At 44.3% G+C, this 21,261-nt stretch overlaps 1 protein-coding gene across 1 annotated transcript in view; it reads right to left on the bottom strand.

Annotated features, from left to right (window-relative positions):
• LOC141805679 (transmembrane protein 132C-like) overlaps positions 1-21,261 on the bottom strand; it is a 125,602-nt gene that overhangs the window by 57,491 nt on the left and 46,850 nt on the right. The window contains exon 3 of the mRNA XM_074690844.1: positions 15,727-16,678. Coding sequence (XP_074546945.1) covers positions 15,727-16,678 — 952 coding nt within the window. The remainder of the gene's footprint in view (positions 1-15,726; positions 16,679-21,261) is intronic.

The following is a 21,261-nucleotide window of genomic DNA, read 5'->3' as shown; positions in this document are numbered from 1 at the left end:
AGCTCTGCTAAATAGCTCTACTGACCAGATCTACTGACCAGCTCTACTGACCAGCTCTACTGATCAGCTCTACTGACCAGCTCTAATAACCAGCTCTAATAACCAGCTCTACTGACCAGCTCTACTGACCAGCTCTACTGATCAGCTCTACTGATCAGCTCTACTGACCAGCTCTAATGATCAGCTCTACTGATGATCTCTAATGATCAGCTTTACTGACAAGCTCTACTTACCAGCTCTACTGATCCGCTCTACTGACCAGCTCTAATAACCAGCTGTACTGGCCAGCTCTACTGACCAGCTCTACTGGCCAGCTCGTCTGACCAGCTCTACTGACCAGCTCTAATTACCAGCTCTACTGACCAGCTCTACTGACCAGCTCTACTGATCAGCTCCACTGATCAGCTCTACTGACCAGCTCTACTAATCAGCTCTACTGATCTGCTCTACTGACCAGCTCTACTGACAAGCTCTAATAACCAGCTCTACTGGCCAGCCCTTCTGACCAGCTCTAATAACCAGCTATACTGGCCAGCCCTTTTGACCAGCTCAACTTAATAGCTGTACTAACCAGCTCTTCTGACCAGCCCTACTGACCAGCTCTACTGACCAGCTCTACTGATCAGATCAACTGACCAGCTATACTAAATAGCTCTACTGACCAGCTCTTCTGACCAGCTCTACTGCCCAGCTCTACTGATCAGCTCTACTGACCAGATCTACTGACTAGCTCTTAAAACCAGCTCTACTGGCCAGCCCTTCTCTCCAGCTCTGCTAAATAGCTCTACTGACCAGATCTACTGATCACCTTTACTAACCTGCTCTACTGACCAGCTCTACTAACCAGCTCTACTGATCAGCTCTACTGACCAGCTCTAATAACCAGCTCTACTGACCAGCTCTACTTTAAGCTCTACTTTAAGCTCTACTGACCCGCTCTACGGATCAGCTCTACTGATCAGCTCTACTGACCAGCTCTACTGACCAGCTCTAATAACCAGCTCTACTGGCCAGCCCTTCTGACCAGCTCTACTAAATAGCTCTACTGACCTCCTCTACTGACCAGCTCTACTGACCAGCTCTACTGATCAGCTCTACTGACCAGCTCTAATAACCAGCTCTACTGACCAGCTCTACTGACCAGCCACTTCTGATCAGCTCTACTGACCAGCTCTACTGACCAGCTCTACTAATCAGCTCTACTGACCAGCTCTAACAACCAGCATTACTGGCCAGCTCTTCTGACCAGCTCTACTGACCAACTCTACTGATCAGCTCTACTGATCAGCTCTACTGACCGGCTCTACTGATCAGCTCTCCTGACCAGCTCTAAAAACCAGCTCTACTGACCAGCTCTACTGACCAGCTCTACTGATCAGCTCTTCTGATCAGCTTTACTGACAAGCTCTACTTACCAGCTCTACTGATCAGCTCTACTTATCAGATCTACTGACCAGCTCTAGTAACCAGCTCTACTTACCAGCTCTACTGATCAGCTCTACTGATCAGATCTACTGACCAGCTATAATAACCAGCTCTACTGGACAACCCTTCTGACCAGCTCTAATAACCAGCTATACTGACCAGCTCTACTGATCAGCTCTACTGATCAGCTCTACTGACCAGCATTACTGATCTGCTCTACTGACCAGCTCTACTGACCAGCTCTCATAACCAGCTCTACTGGCCAGCCCTTCTGACCAGCTCTACTTAATAGCTCTACTAACCAGCTCTTCTGACCAGCTCTTCTGACCAGCTCTAATGACCAGCTCTACTGATCAGATCTACTGACCAGCTCTAAAAACCAGCTCTACTGGCCAGCCCTTCTGACCAGCTATACTAAATAGCTCTACTGACCAGCTCTACTGACAAGCTCTACTGGCCAGCCCTTCTGTCCAGCTCTGCTAAATAGCTCTACTGACCAGATCTACTGATCAGCTCTACTAACCTGGTCTACTGGCCAGCTCTACTAACCAGCTCTACTGATCAGCTCTACTGACCAGCTCTGATAACCAGCTCTACTGACCAGCTCTACTTTAAGCCTTACTTTAAGCTATACTGACCAGCTCTAATAACCAGCTCTACTGGCCAGCCCTTCTGACCAGCTCTACTAAATAGCTCTACTGACCAGCTCTACTGACCAGCTCCAATAACCAGCTCTACTGACCAGCTCAACTGACCAGCTCTAGTGATCAGCTCTACTGACCAGCTCTAATAACCAGCTCTAATGGCCAGCTCTACTGACCAGCTCTACTGACCAGCTCTACTGATCAGCTCTACTGATCAGCTCTACTGACCAGCTCTACTGATCAGCTCTACTGAACAGCTCTAAAAACCAGCCCTCCTGACCAGCTCTACTAACCAGCTCTACTGATCAGCTCTACTGGTCAGCTTTACTGACAAGCTCTACTGATCAGCTCTACTGATCAGCTCTACTGATCAGATCTACTGACCAGATCTACTAATAACCAGCTCTACTGGCCAGCCCTTCTGACCAGCTCTACTATATAGCTCTACTGACCAGCTCTACTGACCAGCTCTACTGACCAGCTCTACTGACCAGCTCAACTGATCAGCTCTACTGACCAGCTCTAATAACCAGCTCTACTGGCCAGCCCTTCTGACCAGCTCTACTCCATAGCTCTACTGACCAGCTCTACTGATCAGCTCTACTGACCAGCTCTACTGACCAGCTCTACTGACCAGCTCTACTGATCAGCTCTACTGATCAGCTCTACTTACCAGCTCTACTGGCAAGCTCTACTGACCAGCTCTACTGACCAGCCCCTTCTGATCAGCTCTACTGACCAGCTCTACTGACCAGCTCTACTGATCAGCTCTACTGACCAGCTCTTCTGATCAGCTCTACTGACCAGCTCTAAAAACCAGCTCTACTGACCAGCTCTGCTAACCAGCTCTACTGATCAGCTCTACTGACCAGCTCTACTGACCAGCTCTACTGATCAGCTCTACTGACAAGCTTTACATACCAGCTCTACTGGCCAGCTCTACTGACCAGCTCTACTGACCAGCCACTTCTGATCAGCTCTACTGACCAGCTCTACTGACCAGCTCTACTGATCAGCTCTACTTACCAGCTCTACTGATCAGCTCTACTGACCAGCTCTAAAAACCAGCTCTACTGACCAGCTCTACTAACCAGCTCTACTGGTCTGCTCTACTGACCAGCTCTATTGGCTAGCCCTTCTGATCAACTCTACTGATCAGCTCTACTGATCAGCTCTACTGACCAGCTACCGACAAGCTCCACTTACCAGCTCTACATACCAGCTCTACTGATCAGCTTTACTGACAAGCTCCACTTACCAGCTCTACTTACCAGCTCTACTGATCAGCCCTACTGATCAGCTCTACTGACCTGTTTCACTGACTAGCTTAAACTGAGCCAAAGGCTCTCCTCTGAAAACAAGGGCATCCTTATGACTGCGCTCTTACTGTCAGTTTTTTATTTTTTATTTTGGTCTTTTTCTTCTCTGTAGTATTTTGTTACAGGTTTCATTGATTTATTTTTTTGATGTATTACTTCTTAAAATTTTGAGTCTGTCTCTGAATGTAAAGAAAAGGTAAAGTGTTCTAAAACTGAAAAGTAAGAGACATTAAAGAGCAACATTATCTGAGGAGCAGAGGGTGAATTTCTCCAGTAATGACGCCATATCTGGCAATGCTGAGAAAGTGCTTTGAAATCCATGAAACCAACAATACTGCCACTGTTACAAAACATGTCGTTTCCTTCAGAGATGGAGATTCCTTTGGTTCAGTCAAGTGTCAAGGGTACACGCTGACTCAAAGCTAAAAAGGTTCAAAAGTTGAAACCCAAATAAAAAGAAAGGGAAAAAAGTATAAAACAAAATAAAAAGCTTGATCACTGGGTGAAATAAAAATAACCAAATAAACCAATTAAAAAAAAAAAAAAAAAACATGAAGAAGCCCCACTGTAAGATCAGCCACAGCTGTGATGGGACCCCTCCTTTGATTGGTTTTGGTTTTGACCCTGTTTGTCTTCTGAAACTGTGCTTACAGACCCTTATTTATTGAAGGTCTGTCTTTTCTATTAAACACAAGTCCTGAATAAACAGAGCAGGCTAGGAAAGTGGATTCAATCACTGAGTGTGAGCGCTGTGTTAGGGTTTTTTGGTTGTTTTTTTTCAGTCACATTATCTCAGCCTTTCATGAAATGTTCTCATTTATCCAACACCTGCTGTGATTAAAATCAATGCGGGATCCTCCACCTACCACGCCACAGCTCACTCCCAACCTTCATGAAGCTTTATCTTAAAGATTCTCTCCATATCAGGAGCATGTTTTTATGTGACTGACTTCATTGATTGTTCCTTTTTGATTTGGCTGCCAAAACATTTCTACTTAGCAGTCGTACACGCTGACGGAGGACTTCAGCTTTGCTGCTGACATGTTAAAGGCCTTATGGTACCTTTAATTAGATGCTCAATCATGGCAGGAAATTAGATCTCATGTGTTGTCTTCACGTAATGTATGGTTACTGTTGGCTGAAGGAGCATTAGGTGTAGCACTTGCTGTATAACAATTAAAATGTGGAGATTAATGAACACGTTGCAGACTGGATGGCATTGAATGCAGGTCTTCTCCACATCTGTGCTGAAAGAAAGGCTCTTTGTGTTTTTAATGCTCTGAACAATGCATATATCTTCATGAAGCTGTGTAAGCAGCACTGTTGTTGTAATTCAAGATAAAACCTTCTTCTTCTTCCTTCTGCATCCAACAAATAATTTCACCTTCTACATCTGTGTAAATTCAGCATCCTACAGATCAGAAGTAAAGCTCTTATCTCTTGTATCCATTGTGACATCTTTCAAAGACACGCTTCTGCTTTGTTGTTTAATGTTAACCACCAGGCCTGCACAGTGGCGCAACAGCTAGCCTCACAGCAAGAAGGTCATCAGTTCGATTCCCAGCTTGGCCGGTGGGCCTTTCTGGGCTCTAATTTCGTGGCGCAGCGCAGGGGGCGCAAGCCTGGTGCAGCCTGCGCAGTGCTTATTTCATGTGGCGCACCGCCGTGCGCTGCCAATTTGACAATTTGGTAGACCGTCGGCGCACCAGGGGGAGGTGTCAGCAGATTCATGTTGGCGCAGTGACAATTTCGTTCAAAAAAGTGCGCTGAAAGCTCGCCAGCTCCAACCTGGTCTATCCTCGACACAAGGCGGAGCGCACCCCACGCAGCTGTAATTTGGTGACAGGCGCACATGTGAACAAAACCTCAGAGGCAGGTTTCCAGAGTGTCAGGCACATCTTATGTAGTAAACAATCACAGCAATCACTATTTAATGTAACTGTCTGAACCAGCATATACATTTATATCTATATTAACTGTCCTGTCACATCTGATGTCAGATTAAAGCCGTTTGTCATAATGGAAAGTTAACCTGACGGCAGCTGGAAGTTTGATGCACATCTTACAATTAAACAATAAACAGCCTTAACATCTGATACTGAGTAAATATCTGGTTCCCTCATTTCATTTAATTCAAAGAAAAGAGGGAGAGAAAAGACAAAGAAAAAAGAGACAAAATAAATGTATGTCACTCAGGATTTACCTGTGATTTCCCATATTTCTCTGTTTTAGTCTTTATTTTTAACCTGATCTAAAAAGATGGAGTACATTATTGTAAGGAGGATGAGGTGGAGACACTGGGAGAGCACACAGTATATCACCAAAGGGTCTGCTATTTGGCGATGACAAACCAGGAGTGCAGGTGGATCAAAAGTATTCTGAATGGATAAGCCAGCTGTGTAACTGTCTCTTCATTTTGTACTCCTATTAAAGACAAAGCAACAGATTAAATCTGTCCCGGGAGCTGGCCCAGACGGTGACGCGCGTCGTGTCCTCCGATGTGCCCCGCTCCATTGACCTGCTGCAGGCACAGCAGCTCTGACCGTCTCCGCTACCAGCACTCCCTCCGCGGTGCTGGAGATCAGTCAGACCACAGGCAGGCCGCAGGGCATCTAAAGGCGAGGAGAGGCGCTCATTTGATTGGTGAAAACAGCGCTCGGCTGTGTTAAACCCACTCACGGCTTTTCTCCTCCCTCTCTGCTATTTGCGCGCGGACGGAGGCGTTGACGCGCAGCTCTGCGCTCAAATGCGCCTGGACTGTGCCTCTCTTGGCACTGCAGGAAACTTGCAAAGTGCGCCGGTCACACCCTGTGCGCACGGCGAAGGCCGGCGCAGGGCAGGTTCTCTCCGAGTACACAGTCCAGAAACATGCTCACCAGGTTAATTGGTCACTCTAAATTTTCCGTAGGTGTGAGTGTGTGCGCAAATGGTTGTCTGTCTCTGTGTCAGCCCTGTGATTGACTGGCGACCAGTCCAGGGTGTACCCTGCCTCTTACCCAATGACAGCTGGGATAGTCACCCACAACCATGAACAGGATAAGGGGTTCAGATGGATGGAACATTAACCACCATAAAATCAGGATTTGATTTGATAGTGAGCTAGGTCCCAAAGCTGTATAATTAAATATTGTAATGGAGCCAAATCAAAGTAAGCTAACCCTAATTCACCCTCACAGTCCTGGTCTACTCTCTCATTCATAGAGGCCTGCAGAGAAAAGCAATCTAAAAAAAAAAAAAAAGGAACAGGCAGACACCTCATGCAGATCAAGCTCTTGGATGACGCCTTGAGTGATCAGTGTATGTTGATCATGGATCTTAGTAAAAACTGATTCACAGCAGCTGAACAGCAGACAGCTCAAACAAAATGCCCTCATCACTTCTCATAAACACATCTGGAGGAGAAATGACAGATGTCTTCATACGAGCAGTCATGTTGTTGTCTTCCCTTTGCTCACGCTCAGACCGCCTGATAATTATCATTTCTAAAATCATTTTGAATCGTTTTAGCCTGCTCTGAGGGTGAAGCAGAACTTTGATGCATTGGTGTATTTTGTGGCTGACTGTCAGACTCTGTGACAGACTCCCGATGCATGTCAGCCCCAGCATTTCATCACTCCTCTCACTACTTATTCCTTTGCCTCAAGCCCACATTAAAATATGCTTGAATGTGTTACAGCTGTCAGCTCTGTGAAATCAAACTTCTCAAAGTAAATCCTCAAGAGAAACACAGAGGATAAACAAGTGATTAGAAGACCTAGCTTCCCAACCCACAGTTAGCCAGCAGGGCTCATTCTGACTGCTTCACTCCTTAACCTCCCCACCTCTTTATCAACCCCTCCAGGCCCACACGTACCCTCTCAGCTCAGGCTGCAGCTTCACAGCAGGTGGAGGTGGAAGTGTTTCCTGAAGGTGTTAACACTGTGTGATACGTCAGAGAGCTGCTGAGGAAACATGGGTCATAGTAACCCTGTGGTTGGTCGGTGAGTCGATGTGGGAACATTAGAAACATTTCTCATACACAGGCTGTTTCAAAGAGATAGAGCCACGTGTTACAGACACATTCACCCTTTATTTTCAGTCTAACAGGAATCACAGCGAGTACACTGCAATATCAAAAGTTCTAATTCAAGTGTTAAATTGAACACTTTCCCTGAGTTTATATAATTCTCACAGACTCCAAGTTAAGTTAACACTTTGGAAAGTGTTAATATTCTAACTCTCACATAGTGTTAAAATCTAACACCTGCTGTGTTATTTTATCACAAAATGGTGTATTTTTCACTCTAAGTTGAGTTGTTCTGTTTCTGCTCCATGAAGAGAGAGTTTATGTTACTTGGCACATAAACACAGGGCCGGTCAGATTTAAACAACATAAGACATGGCTGCTGCTAAGACAGTAGGTGATGGGCCTGAGAAAACAATGGAGAGTGACAGACACACATCCCATGAGTGGAGATGCTTTATGCTAGATGAAAAAAAAACAGCACAGTGACCTGCACAATATGCAAGTCAACTTAAAAGTACAACAAAAGTACAAGCGTCATGCACGGCCATCTGAGGCAGCACCCACTAGCTAACCCCAGTGATGTTAGCAGTAGCTCAGAGAGATGTCAAGCGCAGAAGATGGTAAACAGTTACACAAAAACCCACTGACAGACAGAAAGAAGCAGCAGGTCACAGATTTGATTGTTAACTTCATCGTGAAGACATTAGACCCTTAGCTGCTGTGCACAGAGGTGGCTTCAAAGAAATGATTGGGGTTTTTTTTAACCAAACTACGCAGTCCCTCACAGCTCTCTGGACTATCCCCCGCCTCGTACATCTCCAGTTCCTCTCATAGTGCACAAGTGATGGATGCAGAAACTTTTTTTTTTTCACTCTGAGCAGTTTTCTAATAAAAAACAAAAATAAATAATAGGACATGAAAAGGAAAATTTCAAAGAAGTGACAGGTGAGAATATACCGAGTGCACTTTAACCGTGGTTATCACTGTGAATGAACTTTCTTCTGATATTTTTTATTTATCTTTTTTTTTTTTTAAATTCAAAATAATCCTCCCACTCTATCCTGAATTAATATCACCAAAAATAACCACAGACAAGTGTAAGAGCATGATTGGATAGCATGCAGACGTCTTCTCAGGCTGCAGAATATGTCATGGATCATATGCGCTGCTTGTGCACAAAGTGTACCACGCTGGAAAGCTTACCTCTCTGAAGTGTGCTAAAGCAGGGCAGTAAATTGTGCCCATTATGCTGGCCAAACAAACTGGACTTAAGGGTTGAAGCGTGGGTTAGGGTTAGGGTTAGGTTCGGGACCGTGCGGGACGAGGTCTTTCTGAGTGTTTTGAATGGGGGAGGGGCTCAGCACTGCATTCAGCGCAGCTTGTTGAGATGCAGAGCGTGCTGGAGATCAATGCTTTTACGTTGGTCTCCAAACTGTGATTAACCCTTTGGGTACCAAAACTTAGCACTGAAAGACAAGGCATGTTTTGATACTTGGGACAACCAAAGCATTTCAGTCTGTGCCATAGTAGAACTGAAGTTCAGTACCTAGCCCTGGGTCTGTGTAGCCCTTTGGTAATGCTGAAGCCTACATGCTCAGCCTGACGTGCACCTCCTCCTAAATGTAACTATGCCACACTGCCCTTCTGTTTTTTGGAGGAGTACTGCATATGCCTACAAATCAGTGCAAATGTAGGTGTCAAGATTACATCAGCCACAATGGTGTAGGGTCAGTGAAGAAGCATAAACCAGGTTTCAGAGCCTCACACTTTCTATCTCTGTTCACCAGTCTGTGTTGGAGGCTGGTGAAGGACCTGGATGACTGAAGCCTTCACAGGCATCCAGCCTTCTCTGCTGTGGTGCAGTGGCTCATTACGATGACTTTATCAGCCATGATTGAGGAAGACTGAATTATGAGGGTTAAACCAATTTATAGTATCAAATACAGAGAGGATTGATGCTTCTTTACTTCCTGAAAGTTATCTTTCTTTTTTTACTGTTCTTGAGAAGTATACCAAAAGTTATTTAATGTGGGAAGATTTGCATACACACTACTCAGCATCGCGCCTGAGCTCTACTATCACTAGAGCAGATACCATGGAGCAGAATCTCAGGAGAGATCTCAGCTCCCTCCACTTCTCTCTGCCACCCATTGGAAAACCCTACGAGTCCTCCACTCACTTCAAAGAGCCAGAGGGAGAAACTAAAGGCGCCTCTGCCCTCGTCCATATTCAAAACCTGGGAGGCATGTGTCACCCTGAATGGTGTGCTGATATCGTACAGCTCTCTGCCAAGCTGTGAGATCACAAAAATCTCCTGGGGACATGCACGCCTTTCTAGTGGCTGATGGGCGGAGCAGAAGCAAAGAGAAAAACATGTCAGGCAGCAGGGGAGAGGCAGAGTAAGGCCTTCTGGGCTGCCAGTGCTCGATATTCTCTTCTGTGTGGACACGAGCTGAAGAGAAGAAAGTGATGTAAAATCATTAGAGAAGAAAATATACGTTTCCAAATGACTCGCTGCAGGCAACTGATGATAGCTGTGTGATGGCAGGTCTCAACAAAGGGCACATCTAACCAGTGAGCAGTCTCCACAGAGCGCAAACCACTAATTATCATTAATGAGGAGAGTCTGGGCAAACTGCTGGGAAACAGAGGGGGAGAGATGGGTGAGGAAGAGCAACAGAGGGTGAGGAAACTGTGATCGGAACATTGAGACAAAACAGACTTTTGATTTAAACAAGAGGCTTTAATTGAACAGGAGAGAGCTGGGCTCTGTGTGTGTGTTACAGGATGGAGAGATGGAAACAGTCGAGTTCAGACCAACAGTGTAGAGATGCCTGAAAAGGAAAATAAAGCAGTGATTTTCCTTTCATTTCAGACTTTTAGCTACAGGGACCACATCCTTTGTGAGGTTGCTGCTTCAGTCACATCTTCACAGCGCTGGCTTGTGTCATACAGAGTGCCCTTATTACCTGTACAGTACATACCTGTACTAAGCTGTTTGTTTTGGCTGTGTGGATGACGGTGTGGCTGCTGGTCTCCTCGCCTTTTGACTTTGGGCAGACTGTTTCAGGGGCTGTCCTTTGGGTTGGTTAAAGGGGTTTGTTTTTTTTCCGTCAGGAGTACTAACTCTCTCGTTGCAAACTATGAAAAAGACTGTTGTTTTTGTTGTTTGGCTTTGGGAGACCCCAAACCAGTTCCATATCATAGAGATAAAGTTTTTTGGGGGGAACACTTTCAATTACATTGGCAGCCATGCTTTCTCTCAGGGAGGGAGGGAAAGAGATAAACAACACCAAAACACTGCCTACACCTGGCTCTGATTGGTTCATTGGTGTGTCTGTAGCATATTACACTGTAAAAAAACAAACAAACAAAAAAAGAAGGTGTTTTTCATGGTAAAACATCGGCAGCTGTGATTGCCAGAAAAGTACTGTAAAAATTATGGTAAAATGCTTTACAGCTTTACAGAAGAACCTGACAACTTTACAGTTTAAAACCCCTGTTATACACCAACTAATTACCTTGTAAACCATTCAAATAAACTGTTCTTAGCTGAATTAGCATGACCAAAATGCTATTTCCACTATTTCTTTCAGTTAGACTGACCCATTCAATTTCAGTTCAGAGTAAAATGTTTATTTCTTGACTGTCACGGAACAGACCCTGTCATTAAAATACTTATGAAACACAAAGTTGTCTATAAATGCTGCCCCCTTCTCACTCATCGTTGCAGTGTTTGTTCTGTTTTTACAATGAACCCTTCTTTGTTCTGCACTGTCAACCCAGAATTGTTTGCAATATTTTTTTTAGATTTAGGTTAATTGAGAGAAACGATTTGATGGATTACTTAGTGCAGGGGTGTCCAAACTTTTTGCAAAGAGGGCCAGATTTGATAAAGTGCAGATGCCCGGGGGCCAGTAGTTCCTTCTGATGTTTTTTTTTAACCACAAAAGTTACATGCAAATGTACACTATTGTTAAACAATTTTCATTGTCACAGTTCCCTTTATTTTTCAAATGGCAGTGTAAACAGATATAAGCCACTCAGGCAGATGCAAACAACTCTAAAAACACAATTCTGCCTAGTTTAATTCATATCTGGAGAGTCAGATAACATTGAACATTGAACTGTATGAAATACCTTAAATTTCCATGAGTTTGGTAAATATCTTTGCCTTGTGAACATTTTAAACAGGAGTTATATGTAATGCAAAGTTGTCTGTTATTTAAGTTTTAAACAAGTGAATTTTGCACTTTTCTTTTACAAGATCTTTCACAGAGTAATAGTTTGTGTCATATCTACAGGTAAACAACAGCAACAGTTATAACCAAATCTTATTCAAGATGTTATATAAAATAAAAAAAAAGTGCCATCAGTCCAAGTGCATAAGTATGCTTTTGGCTCTTCACTGTTAACAGTGAAATATTAAAAACATTTAATTTCATACTGATCAAGAAACCATAGCTTGCTGACACTAATGAGAGGGGTGATACTGAGATCTGGATTTCAGTAAAGAGGCCAGGTCTGGTTTGAGGGAAGTGGTTGAGATGCGTAAAATGTCACGTAAGTGGGAGTCACTTAGTCTTGACCTCAGTCGGTTCTTGTTTAAGTTCATGACGGAGAATATCTGCTCACACAGATATGTGGAGCCAAATAAGCTCAGCATTTTCTTAGCAAGTGTTTGCATTTCTGGAAACCTGCCTTTATCCGGCTGCCCATAAAAGTCAACAAGAGAAAGCTGCTGGTGCTTACCGCGCCGCTCATCATCACACTGCAGCTCAATGAGCTCCAGCTGCAGCTGTGGAGGAGCATCATCAGGGTCCACGGAGAAGGGAGAAGAGAAAAGCAACATGTCCTTTTCAATGACTGCAAAATCCTGAAAGCGTTTGTTAAATTCCGTAGAAAGAGATGCGATAGCTGTTGCATAACTCTTCATTTGCGCAACGATGTCGTCCTGTGGGAAACTGTCAATGACCTCTTTCAAAGCTGGGAAGTGCGCGGTGCAGACTCTGTTTGGGACAAGTGTCTCTGGAAAAGTTGCAGCTTGGTTCCAAAGGCCTCGATGTGAGCGTACAGCTGGCTCACCACTGCATCTTGTCCTTGCAGCTTAACATTCAGCGCATTCAGATGCTTCGTTATGTCCACCAAAAAAGCCAAATCTGCCAGCCATACAGGATCGGACAGTTCTTCCATCGGTTGCCCCTTTTCACCCAAAAAGTGTCCAATTTCCTCTCTGAGAGAGAAAAATCGCTGCACGGCGGACCCCCGACTTAGCCACCTCACATCGTTGTGATATACTACGTCTCCGTATTCAGCCTGAATGTCAAACAAAAACTGCTGAAACTGTCGGTGGTGTAGCGCTTTGGAGCGAATAGAATTGATAGCCTTTACCACTGGTTTCATAACATGATCAAATTTGAGATGCTTGGCGCAGAGAGCCCGCTGATGAATTATACAGTGAAGTTTAATAGCGTTACCTCCGTCTTCGCTGACTTTATTGCAGATCAGTGTGGACAATCCACTTCGCTCACCAGCCATGGCAGGCGCACCATCGGTAATGATCCCAGAAACTTTGCTCCATGGCAGTTTGAGATCATCAACAGCTTTACAAACAGAAACGAAAAGATCTGTTCCTCTGGTTTGGCCTTTAAGGCTTTGAAGGTCAAGCAGCTCCTCTGTTACGTTCATGTTGTCATCAACTCCTCTTAAAAAAATCAAGAGCTGTGCAGTGTCCGATGCATCGGTGCTTTCATCGCAGGCTAATGAGAAGTAATCAAAAGCCGCTCCCCTGTCCCCCAGTTGTCTCTGAATATCTGATGATATGTCCTCGACTCTCCGTGCCATAGTGTTACGTGCCAGGCAAACATTCATAAATTCTTGCTTCTTCTCGGGGCAAACATTCTCCACCACTTTTAAGACACAGTCTTTGATAAATGTGCCTTCAGTGAAAGGTTTGCCATGTTTAGCTATTAACATGGCCACCTCGTAGCTTGCTTTGGTGATACTTTCCTTTGACTCACAGGCCCGCGTGAAGAATCCCTGTTGTGATGCCAGAGCAACTTGGAGTTGCTTCACTTTTTCAGCGCGGTCGCTCCCTGTTAGCTTGTCGTATGTGTTAGCATGTTTAGTTTGGTAGTGCCTCTTTAAATTAAAATCTTTAAACAAGGCAACAGTCTCTTGACAAATAAGACAAACACAATTGCCTCGATTTTCAGTGAAGAAGTACTGTAATTCCCATCTTTCCTGAAAGCGGCGGCCCTCACCATCAACTTTCCTCTTCTTTGCAGTCGCCATGTCAGTTATGAACGGAGAAAGGTTTGCGGCAAGGATGCAAAGCCAGATGGCATTAAAGTGGTGCTGCCACCATGTGGTGAAATGAGGAATTACATTCTAAAGTTTTATGATTTATTCACAGTGCCAGCGGGCCATAAATAATGCATTATAAAAGCGAAGTTGGGGGCCGTTTCAAATCTTTCCGCGGGCCGTGATTGGCCCCCGGGCCGGACTTTGGACATGCCTGACTTAGTGCATTTTACATTTAGACATAATGTGGCACAGCAGGTCTGTGCCACGTGGCACACAGACAGCCAGTCTGTGCCATGCAGCACACACACCAATATGCATCACACATCCAATATGGCCCCAAAATGCCCCAAAGATTGACCTCAATATCCTGCATCAGGAACAGACGGGTGACATAGAGGAGACGACATCCATATTTTATACAGTCTTTGAAACCAGCTCTGCAGTGATGGTCTCTCCAGATATACTTAGAGACCCAAAGAAGGAAAGCTTTGACCAAATTTTGCAAATACAGAGGAGTAAGAGTTAACAACATGAAAGGACATGACCATGGTTTCATGAGTTTTACAGGAAGGCTGGCTTTATTTCCATTAGGACTTGGTACCTGCCCACACTGCCAAAATATCTAGAGGCTGGTCAAATGACCATGATATAAATGTGATGTAAACATGCTTGATTGGTCTGCAAATGTACTAAAACTGAGCCTCTCAAAGAGTCTGTGGGATGCCGACAAGAGGAAAATGAGACACCAGACCCAGCGATGCAGACAACCCGAGGTTGCTTTCAAAGTTAAGTAACCTGGACACCCACCATAAAGAGCTGCAGGGTGATGGCGCCATGCCACAGAGCACTGATGCTGTAATTCATGCAAAAGGAGCCATGACCAGATAATGTGCAGGATTTACAACCCTGGTTCTTTTCTTTAGGAAAGTGAGCAGAGAGCAGTACTGTACACACACACACACACACACACTCACACACACACACACACACACACACACACACACACACACACACACACACACACACACACACACACACACACACACACACACACACACACAGTTGGACTCTTGGAGATTTTTGTCTTGTGGTTATACATGAGGCGTCATGCTAACCTTTCAGCTTCATGTTTACTGGGTAGAAACAACAAAGGCAAATATCTTAGAGATGAGAATGCGGCACTGGTGCAAAAAGCCTATAAAAGAGAAATGTAGCCTCTGAGACCTCGTTTTCATGCATGCTGACGTGTGAAAACACACACTGAGCTCTGACACTTCACAGGAGTTCATCATCATTGGAGTAAGAGGAAAAAAGAAACAGGGCTTTTTGACAGAGTGGAGTTGGCACAGAGCCAGCTCGGTCACTTTAAAGACACTAACTGTTTCATCTGCTGGTGTTTAGGTCATGTATGCTCTTCCACCTGAACACACACCATGGAGAAATTAGAGTCTCTTTTTAATCACAGTTTGGAAGAGACTCAGCTCAGTGACTCAGTGGTTACCTGTTAAGAAACAGTATCTCATTAAACACACCAACACAGGTGTGACCTCCAATCATCAAAAATCCTCACACACTCTTAAGTCTGAAGTTTAAATGAGTTAAACTTGGTTAAACAGTATCACTGTATACCAACACACCACAGCAGTAAAGAATCAAATGTTCCCTTCTCCCATTTGGAGGAGGAACATCTCATAGAAGAATGATGGAGGAATATAAACCTCAGACATATCCCACACAAACAGACAGGAGCCCTGAAAAGTGGGCTCAATAAACAACACGATAAATGACCTCTCTTCAGACTCTGTTTGGGAGAAACCACTCTCAGACACAGTGAGAAAAGATCCAGAAGCCGCTCCAGAGTGGAGTGAAGTGTGTTTGTGCTTAGTGAGATTTATGTTTAGACCAACTAGTGCTGCTCCCTCTAGAAGTTTCTGTTTCTACAGTACCTGATCATTTCTGCTTGAAGTCAGAAAACAGCAGTCAACTATCAGAGAATACTGAGTAAACTCAGGGGAAGCGGACTCACCTGAGGGTGAAGATCTGCACCGTAGAGAGCGTGGACAGAGCCAGGAACGCAGAGAGAGTTTCTCTTTGTCGGATGGGTTTGGATGGAGCCATCACCACAAAGTTGTTGTCCAGCTTGAGCTCGGACAGTGGCTGGAACAGCCTCACGCTCCCTATGCGCTGCATGGGTGTGTGCCCCGCATTATATCCCACGGGCCTCTGCTGGTCTGTAGGAATGGTGCTGCCTTTCCTAGAGTCCTCCGAGCTGCAGTCTCCGCTGTCAGTGCTCTGGATCATGTAGTAGAGCTCCACAGGGGTCCCCTGGGCCTGCTCTGAGACCCTCTGCCTGCCTGGCCTGACGGTGGGAGGGCTGAACCAGCTGGCCAGGGGCTCCAGCTCAGCAACACATATGCCTAGCTCCCCTTTGAGCCTGCACGTTCCACGCACTTCTTGAGTCTCATGGAAGGCAAACATCCTGACACAGGGCAGCTTGTAGGTGGCACTGTAATCATCCCAGTCCCTCCCTGCGATGTAGAACAGCACCTGAACCTTAGGCCAGCTGGGGTAAATTCTCTCACTGATGATATAGGTGTGGACCCTCCAGTTGAATGTAAACAGAGGTGGTGATGATGATGATGATGATGATGATGATGACGATGATGACGTTGGCATCGACGATGAAGAGGAGGAGGGTGTGTTAAACGGGCCTGGCAGCGTCTGCAGCAACTCCAGAGGAAGTGGTTGCTGGACGGACAGAGGGCCGTAGCTGGCATTGATGAAGGGCGTCTGTCGGGCCTGGTGGATGAAGAAGGACTCTGTGCGAGCCTGCAGGCTGGAGTTCCTCATTATGTCCTGATTGGCCTCCTGGAGGAAGAACGCGGACTCAGCATTGAGGATTCTGTAGCTGACAGGCAGATAAATGGGCGTGGGGCTGAACCTGCGCAGACCTTCCAGGATCACCTTGCTGTCCACCACTGAAACACAGACAGACAGAAATGAGGTGACTGCTGAGTGTTTTTACAACCAGGGTCACTTATAACACAGCAGGTTTAATCTGTAGGTCTTTAAGGAGGACTGTCTCATACTCAATAAAACCTGAACCAATGTGAAACCAAAGAGCAGAGAGAGAAACTACATCAATCTGAGGGCAGCACTTCACATTTCACATGGAGTTAGCATTCATTTCCTCTAACAGCAGGCGCTCGGTTCCCTGTAAGACGTCATCTCTTGCAATCTAAAGAAGTGGCTCCAGCTGTGAAGAAAGGGAGGAATTGATGCACTGGACAGGCTAGTATCCCAAGACTCAGCAGACAACACTTTTGGATTACTGGTGTGAAACCCCTTTGCTTTTCCTCAAGTCTCAACTTCTTTTAACAAAATCTGAACTGTGACAACAATGCTGGAACTGGCCGCTTCCCTCAACGCTGCCAGCCTGTCTGCCTGTCTGCCACCGGACTCCAGAGCCCAGGTGAGCTTATCCTCGCTATGTATTTCTCGTTCATGAAACCAGTCCCTAAAATCGGTCTGTCCTTCTTCCCACACTGTATGTGTTAGGGTTAGCTTCCCGGGTTTATAGGTTTTTCCCTTAAACTTTACCTAACCTGTAGCATAAATGGGGATCTATCAGTGATTTCCAACCGGTGGCCCCTGATAGAACTGATTAGGTAGGGACCACCACCAATCAGAGCAAAAGAACCGCCTGAGCTCTGTCTCCTATTGGTTTGGATCACAAAATGGTCCTTCTCTGCATGTGTGGTTGGTCACAGGAGAGCATAGAGATGATGAGATTGCAGAAAAAAAAAAAAAAACAGAAAATCTTCTGGCAGCATTGGGTGCACCAGACCACTCATTACATTTTTGATCGCACTCAGGAGCCCTGAAAAACGGAGTCACCAAACAGCTGAAACTACTGTCCAATCAAAACTGTGTGGCCTTTTTCTTCTTCATTGGATTCATTAGCAGGGTACACTGTGTGGTGCTGCCATGCCGGTCAGGCTAACACGTAGCTGACGTGGCTATCACTGTCTGGCTTACATGCCACCTAAGAAGAGCAACACAACACAAACAGGATCAGGCTTACCCACCCAACCCATACCAAACTGTACTGATCCGGACTGGACCACTTGGTTGAAACTGGACTTTAAACTGGAGCCAGTTTACCAGGGCAGACCATGAAGTCTCATGTCTTTAGGGTTAGAGGTTTAGCTCCGTTTGCTTTGTCAAACATGATTCATACAAACTACTAGTACCTCAGTTCTCTTTCCGTCTCATTGTCAGGTCTTTTACGGACTTTCCTCAGCCATCTTAGTTTGAGAATCTGGTTTTCTGGATTCAAATGGAAAATAAAGGGAAAAACATTGTTTCCTAAAATTGTCTCCTCTGCCTTCCAGTTTGATCCTCACAGATATTCAGGCAGTAACACTGCACTCTGATGCCATTTGTTGCACATGTGAGTGGTGTTGCACTCTCATTTCCTTGGAGCAACAACCTGTCCTCATGCGGGTGAGATAACCAGCTTCTTTCCACTGCTTTACCAGGTCAGTTTAATGAGGATGTAACCCAGAGCTCATGGTTTATGATAAAGCTCCCTTCCTGGAGCGAGCCAGAACAAAAAGCTCATCCTCTTTAAAAATGCTCATCTCCTTTGGGCCAGGGCCACCTTCACACGTGTAAGAAAGTCGGCATATGGGCAGCTCATTTAGCTTTATCTGATCTATTTTAAAACTTGGCTGCATAATGACAAGACCTTTGTGAAGCACTTTTATCAAATCATATGCTTTCCTCAAATATTACAGCTGTGGTTAATGCCAAATTTGATTCCTTGCCCTGATAAAGCCCATAAAAAGTCTTCTCTGTTGTCACTGGTGAGAGGTTTTTAATTTTCAAGGGCACTTTGATGAACAAAACATGAATCGTAACCACTAGTTAAATCCAAATCCATGTCTCACATTTCAGCTCGTCCTTCTTTGACGGCTGGCTCAGGTTTCACTTCACGGTGCTCTGCTGTTAACTCTCTGTCTGCCTCCTCTGACAGGGTTCGTCAAATGGCTGACTGTGATTGGCTTGATCTCCATTCAATCAGTATAACTTGACCAATACGCTTTCAACAATGAATTCCTCTGTAAAAAGTGAGGGGGATGATTTTCTGTTTCTGTGAACATGCGGGTGTCTCAGCATCCCCCATGGGTGAGACCTGGTCTGACACTGCCGTTTATCTGATCTGGGATCTGTTGAGTTCAGTCTGCTGAATCTCAAGTTAATAGTTAAAATATGGGACAACTGAGGTCCCATATGTGACAAACCATAGCTCAAAATACCCAGCTAGATGTCCTAGCTAACACGGGACGGTCTACAATCATTAACACATTTTCTGTAGAGAATTACAAAATGTCACTCATACTCGTTCAAGTTGAAATGGATGAATAAAGCGGCTTGCCCAGAAAAAGACATTAAGTTGCACATTTGTTAAATATATTGATTCCAGTTTTGTCCAGTTGAGCATGTTTCTTTTGATTTTGTGTTGGTTCTGATACTGAGTTAGCCTTGGCACTTTAGCATGTGGCAATGAACTTGCCTAGGTTATCTAGCCGTTAGCTTAGCAAGGCTCACCAGTTTTTTTTGTTTTGTTTTGTTTAACACTGTTTACAGCAAAATCTGTTTGTCTTTCATTAACTCCAGATCATAGAGTGAAGTCATTGATTTTGGCTGCTTCTTTAATCTGTTTGTTTGGGATGTAAACAGCATCATCAGCATGGTTGTACATTAAAATGTCTCTTTTAATACTGATGAAAAAGTGTTCACATCGATGCCACTTTATGGTCCGCCACATTCATTTAGATATATGTAAGTGACCAATAGTATCATTGTTAACATACTGTACACAGTGAGACACTATGACAGTAAGGTGTTGAGCTGAAGATGGGTTATACACAGACTAAGTAGTCCAGTAGTCCAATTTTAAAATGACATAATTCATTTTAAAATGAACTATTCCTCGGTTATGGTGAGAAATAACTGGATCATAACAGCCTTCCAGGACAATGAGGGGTGTGAGGTCCGTCCAAATCACAGCAGTAATATGGTCCAACACTTTTATGGACAAGTGTAGTGTTCACATTGAGGGAAATCTTCTTATATTATAAAAAAACATAAAACCTCTTAAAATGTTTTACTTCTGTGTACTGTATCTCAGGATGCAATGCCCTGCAGAGCAACAACAAAAAAATTCCAAATGAGCTGCACTGAGCAACCCACCTAAGAGGTTTGATGAACGAAAAGATGAACAAAATGGTAAATATATTGTTGTTTCACCTCTTAGCATATACTTTCTTTTTTTCTTTTTTTCTTTTTTTTCTTTTGCTTTTGTTTTGCTTTTTTGTGACAGTCTTTCGTCCAGGAGGGACTTGATGTCAGTGAGGGTTGCTCTTTTTTTTTTTTGTTGTTGTTGTTTTTTGTTTTGTTGTTTTTTTTTTATTTGTTAAATATTTGCAGTCTAAGTGTTTTATTCTAGCTTAATCCCTGGGATTTGCATGTGAGTAGCCAAGTATTTGAAACAGCTTTTGAACTTTGAATACCAGGTTAAACATCCCACATCTGTGTAAAATGTCATTAGTCTCACTGCACACAAAGATAAATAGTTTGAATATTATCCTTTAGGTCTTCAAAAGGTTTTTTTTTTTTTAGGATCAGCCTTTAATATGGTGTTTTATTAAGGTCAGAATGAGGAGTCACTTGCATTAAACAGTCTTAAAAACAGGATGAATCCTGTTACATAATCCAGAATCTCTATCACAGCTGCAGAATCGTTTTATTTGGCTGCACAAAGAGAAAACATTAAACACTGAGCTGAACTTAAAGTCAGATTTCTGTTCTGTCAAATCATTGGCATCAGGATAAAATCCTCAGACACAGATATGGAGCACTGAGTTATTGAAGCAGGAATATGATCCCCATGAATGAAAACAAGCTGATTTTGGTTTGTTTCCATGTTTCAGCTTGTTTTAGCTCCTCAGATTCCTACATTTTAAAGTCAGGGTGTTTTTTTTTTGTTTTTTATTTTGGTCTACTGCTCTAACCTAAAGGCTTCCACTGAGACAGCTTACAGGAACAGACCACTGCTGCTGCTCCCTCTGTGAGAGGGATGTTTACTTTGAAAGCAGACCAAACAGACAGCGGTGCCATGTGGGGATCAGGTGCTGAGCTGCTGTTGAATCATACTAACAGCAAAGTGAGAGGATTTTCCTGTCTCTGCGTTCCTCTGAGGGTTGTGACACAGTGTCCTAGATTTCAGTTACTGTGGCACAGATTAAACTAAATATCTTATTACTGCTTGAAATAATGTTGTAAACTTCAGATTCAGCATGTGTCCCATGTCACGGTACCTGCAGAAGGAGAGCTGGTGTGATATCGTCCTGAGCTGCTCTTGGAGTTTCATGTCAGCAAATGGAAACAGGGATGATTTGTGTTGATTCTTGCAGAGAACTCAACCTCTGCGCCAAATCCACGCTCTAAACTCTTGTAGAGGATTTCCGGGCACTTCCAGCCCCTCAGGACCCGA

The sequence above is a fragment of the Halichoeres trimaculatus genome, unplaced genomic scaffold (genome assembly GCF_033239565.1).
Source record: "Halichoeres trimaculatus isolate MK-OKI-2021-1 unplaced genomic scaffold, fHalTri1.1 fHalTri1_scaffold_16, whole genome shotgun sequence".
Classification (NCBI taxonomy): Eukaryota; Metazoa; Chordata; class Actinopteri; order Labriformes; family Labridae; genus Halichoeres; species Halichoeres trimaculatus.
The sequence above is the reverse complement of the archived record's forward strand: the minus strand, read 5'-3'. Positions and strand labels throughout refer to the sequence as shown.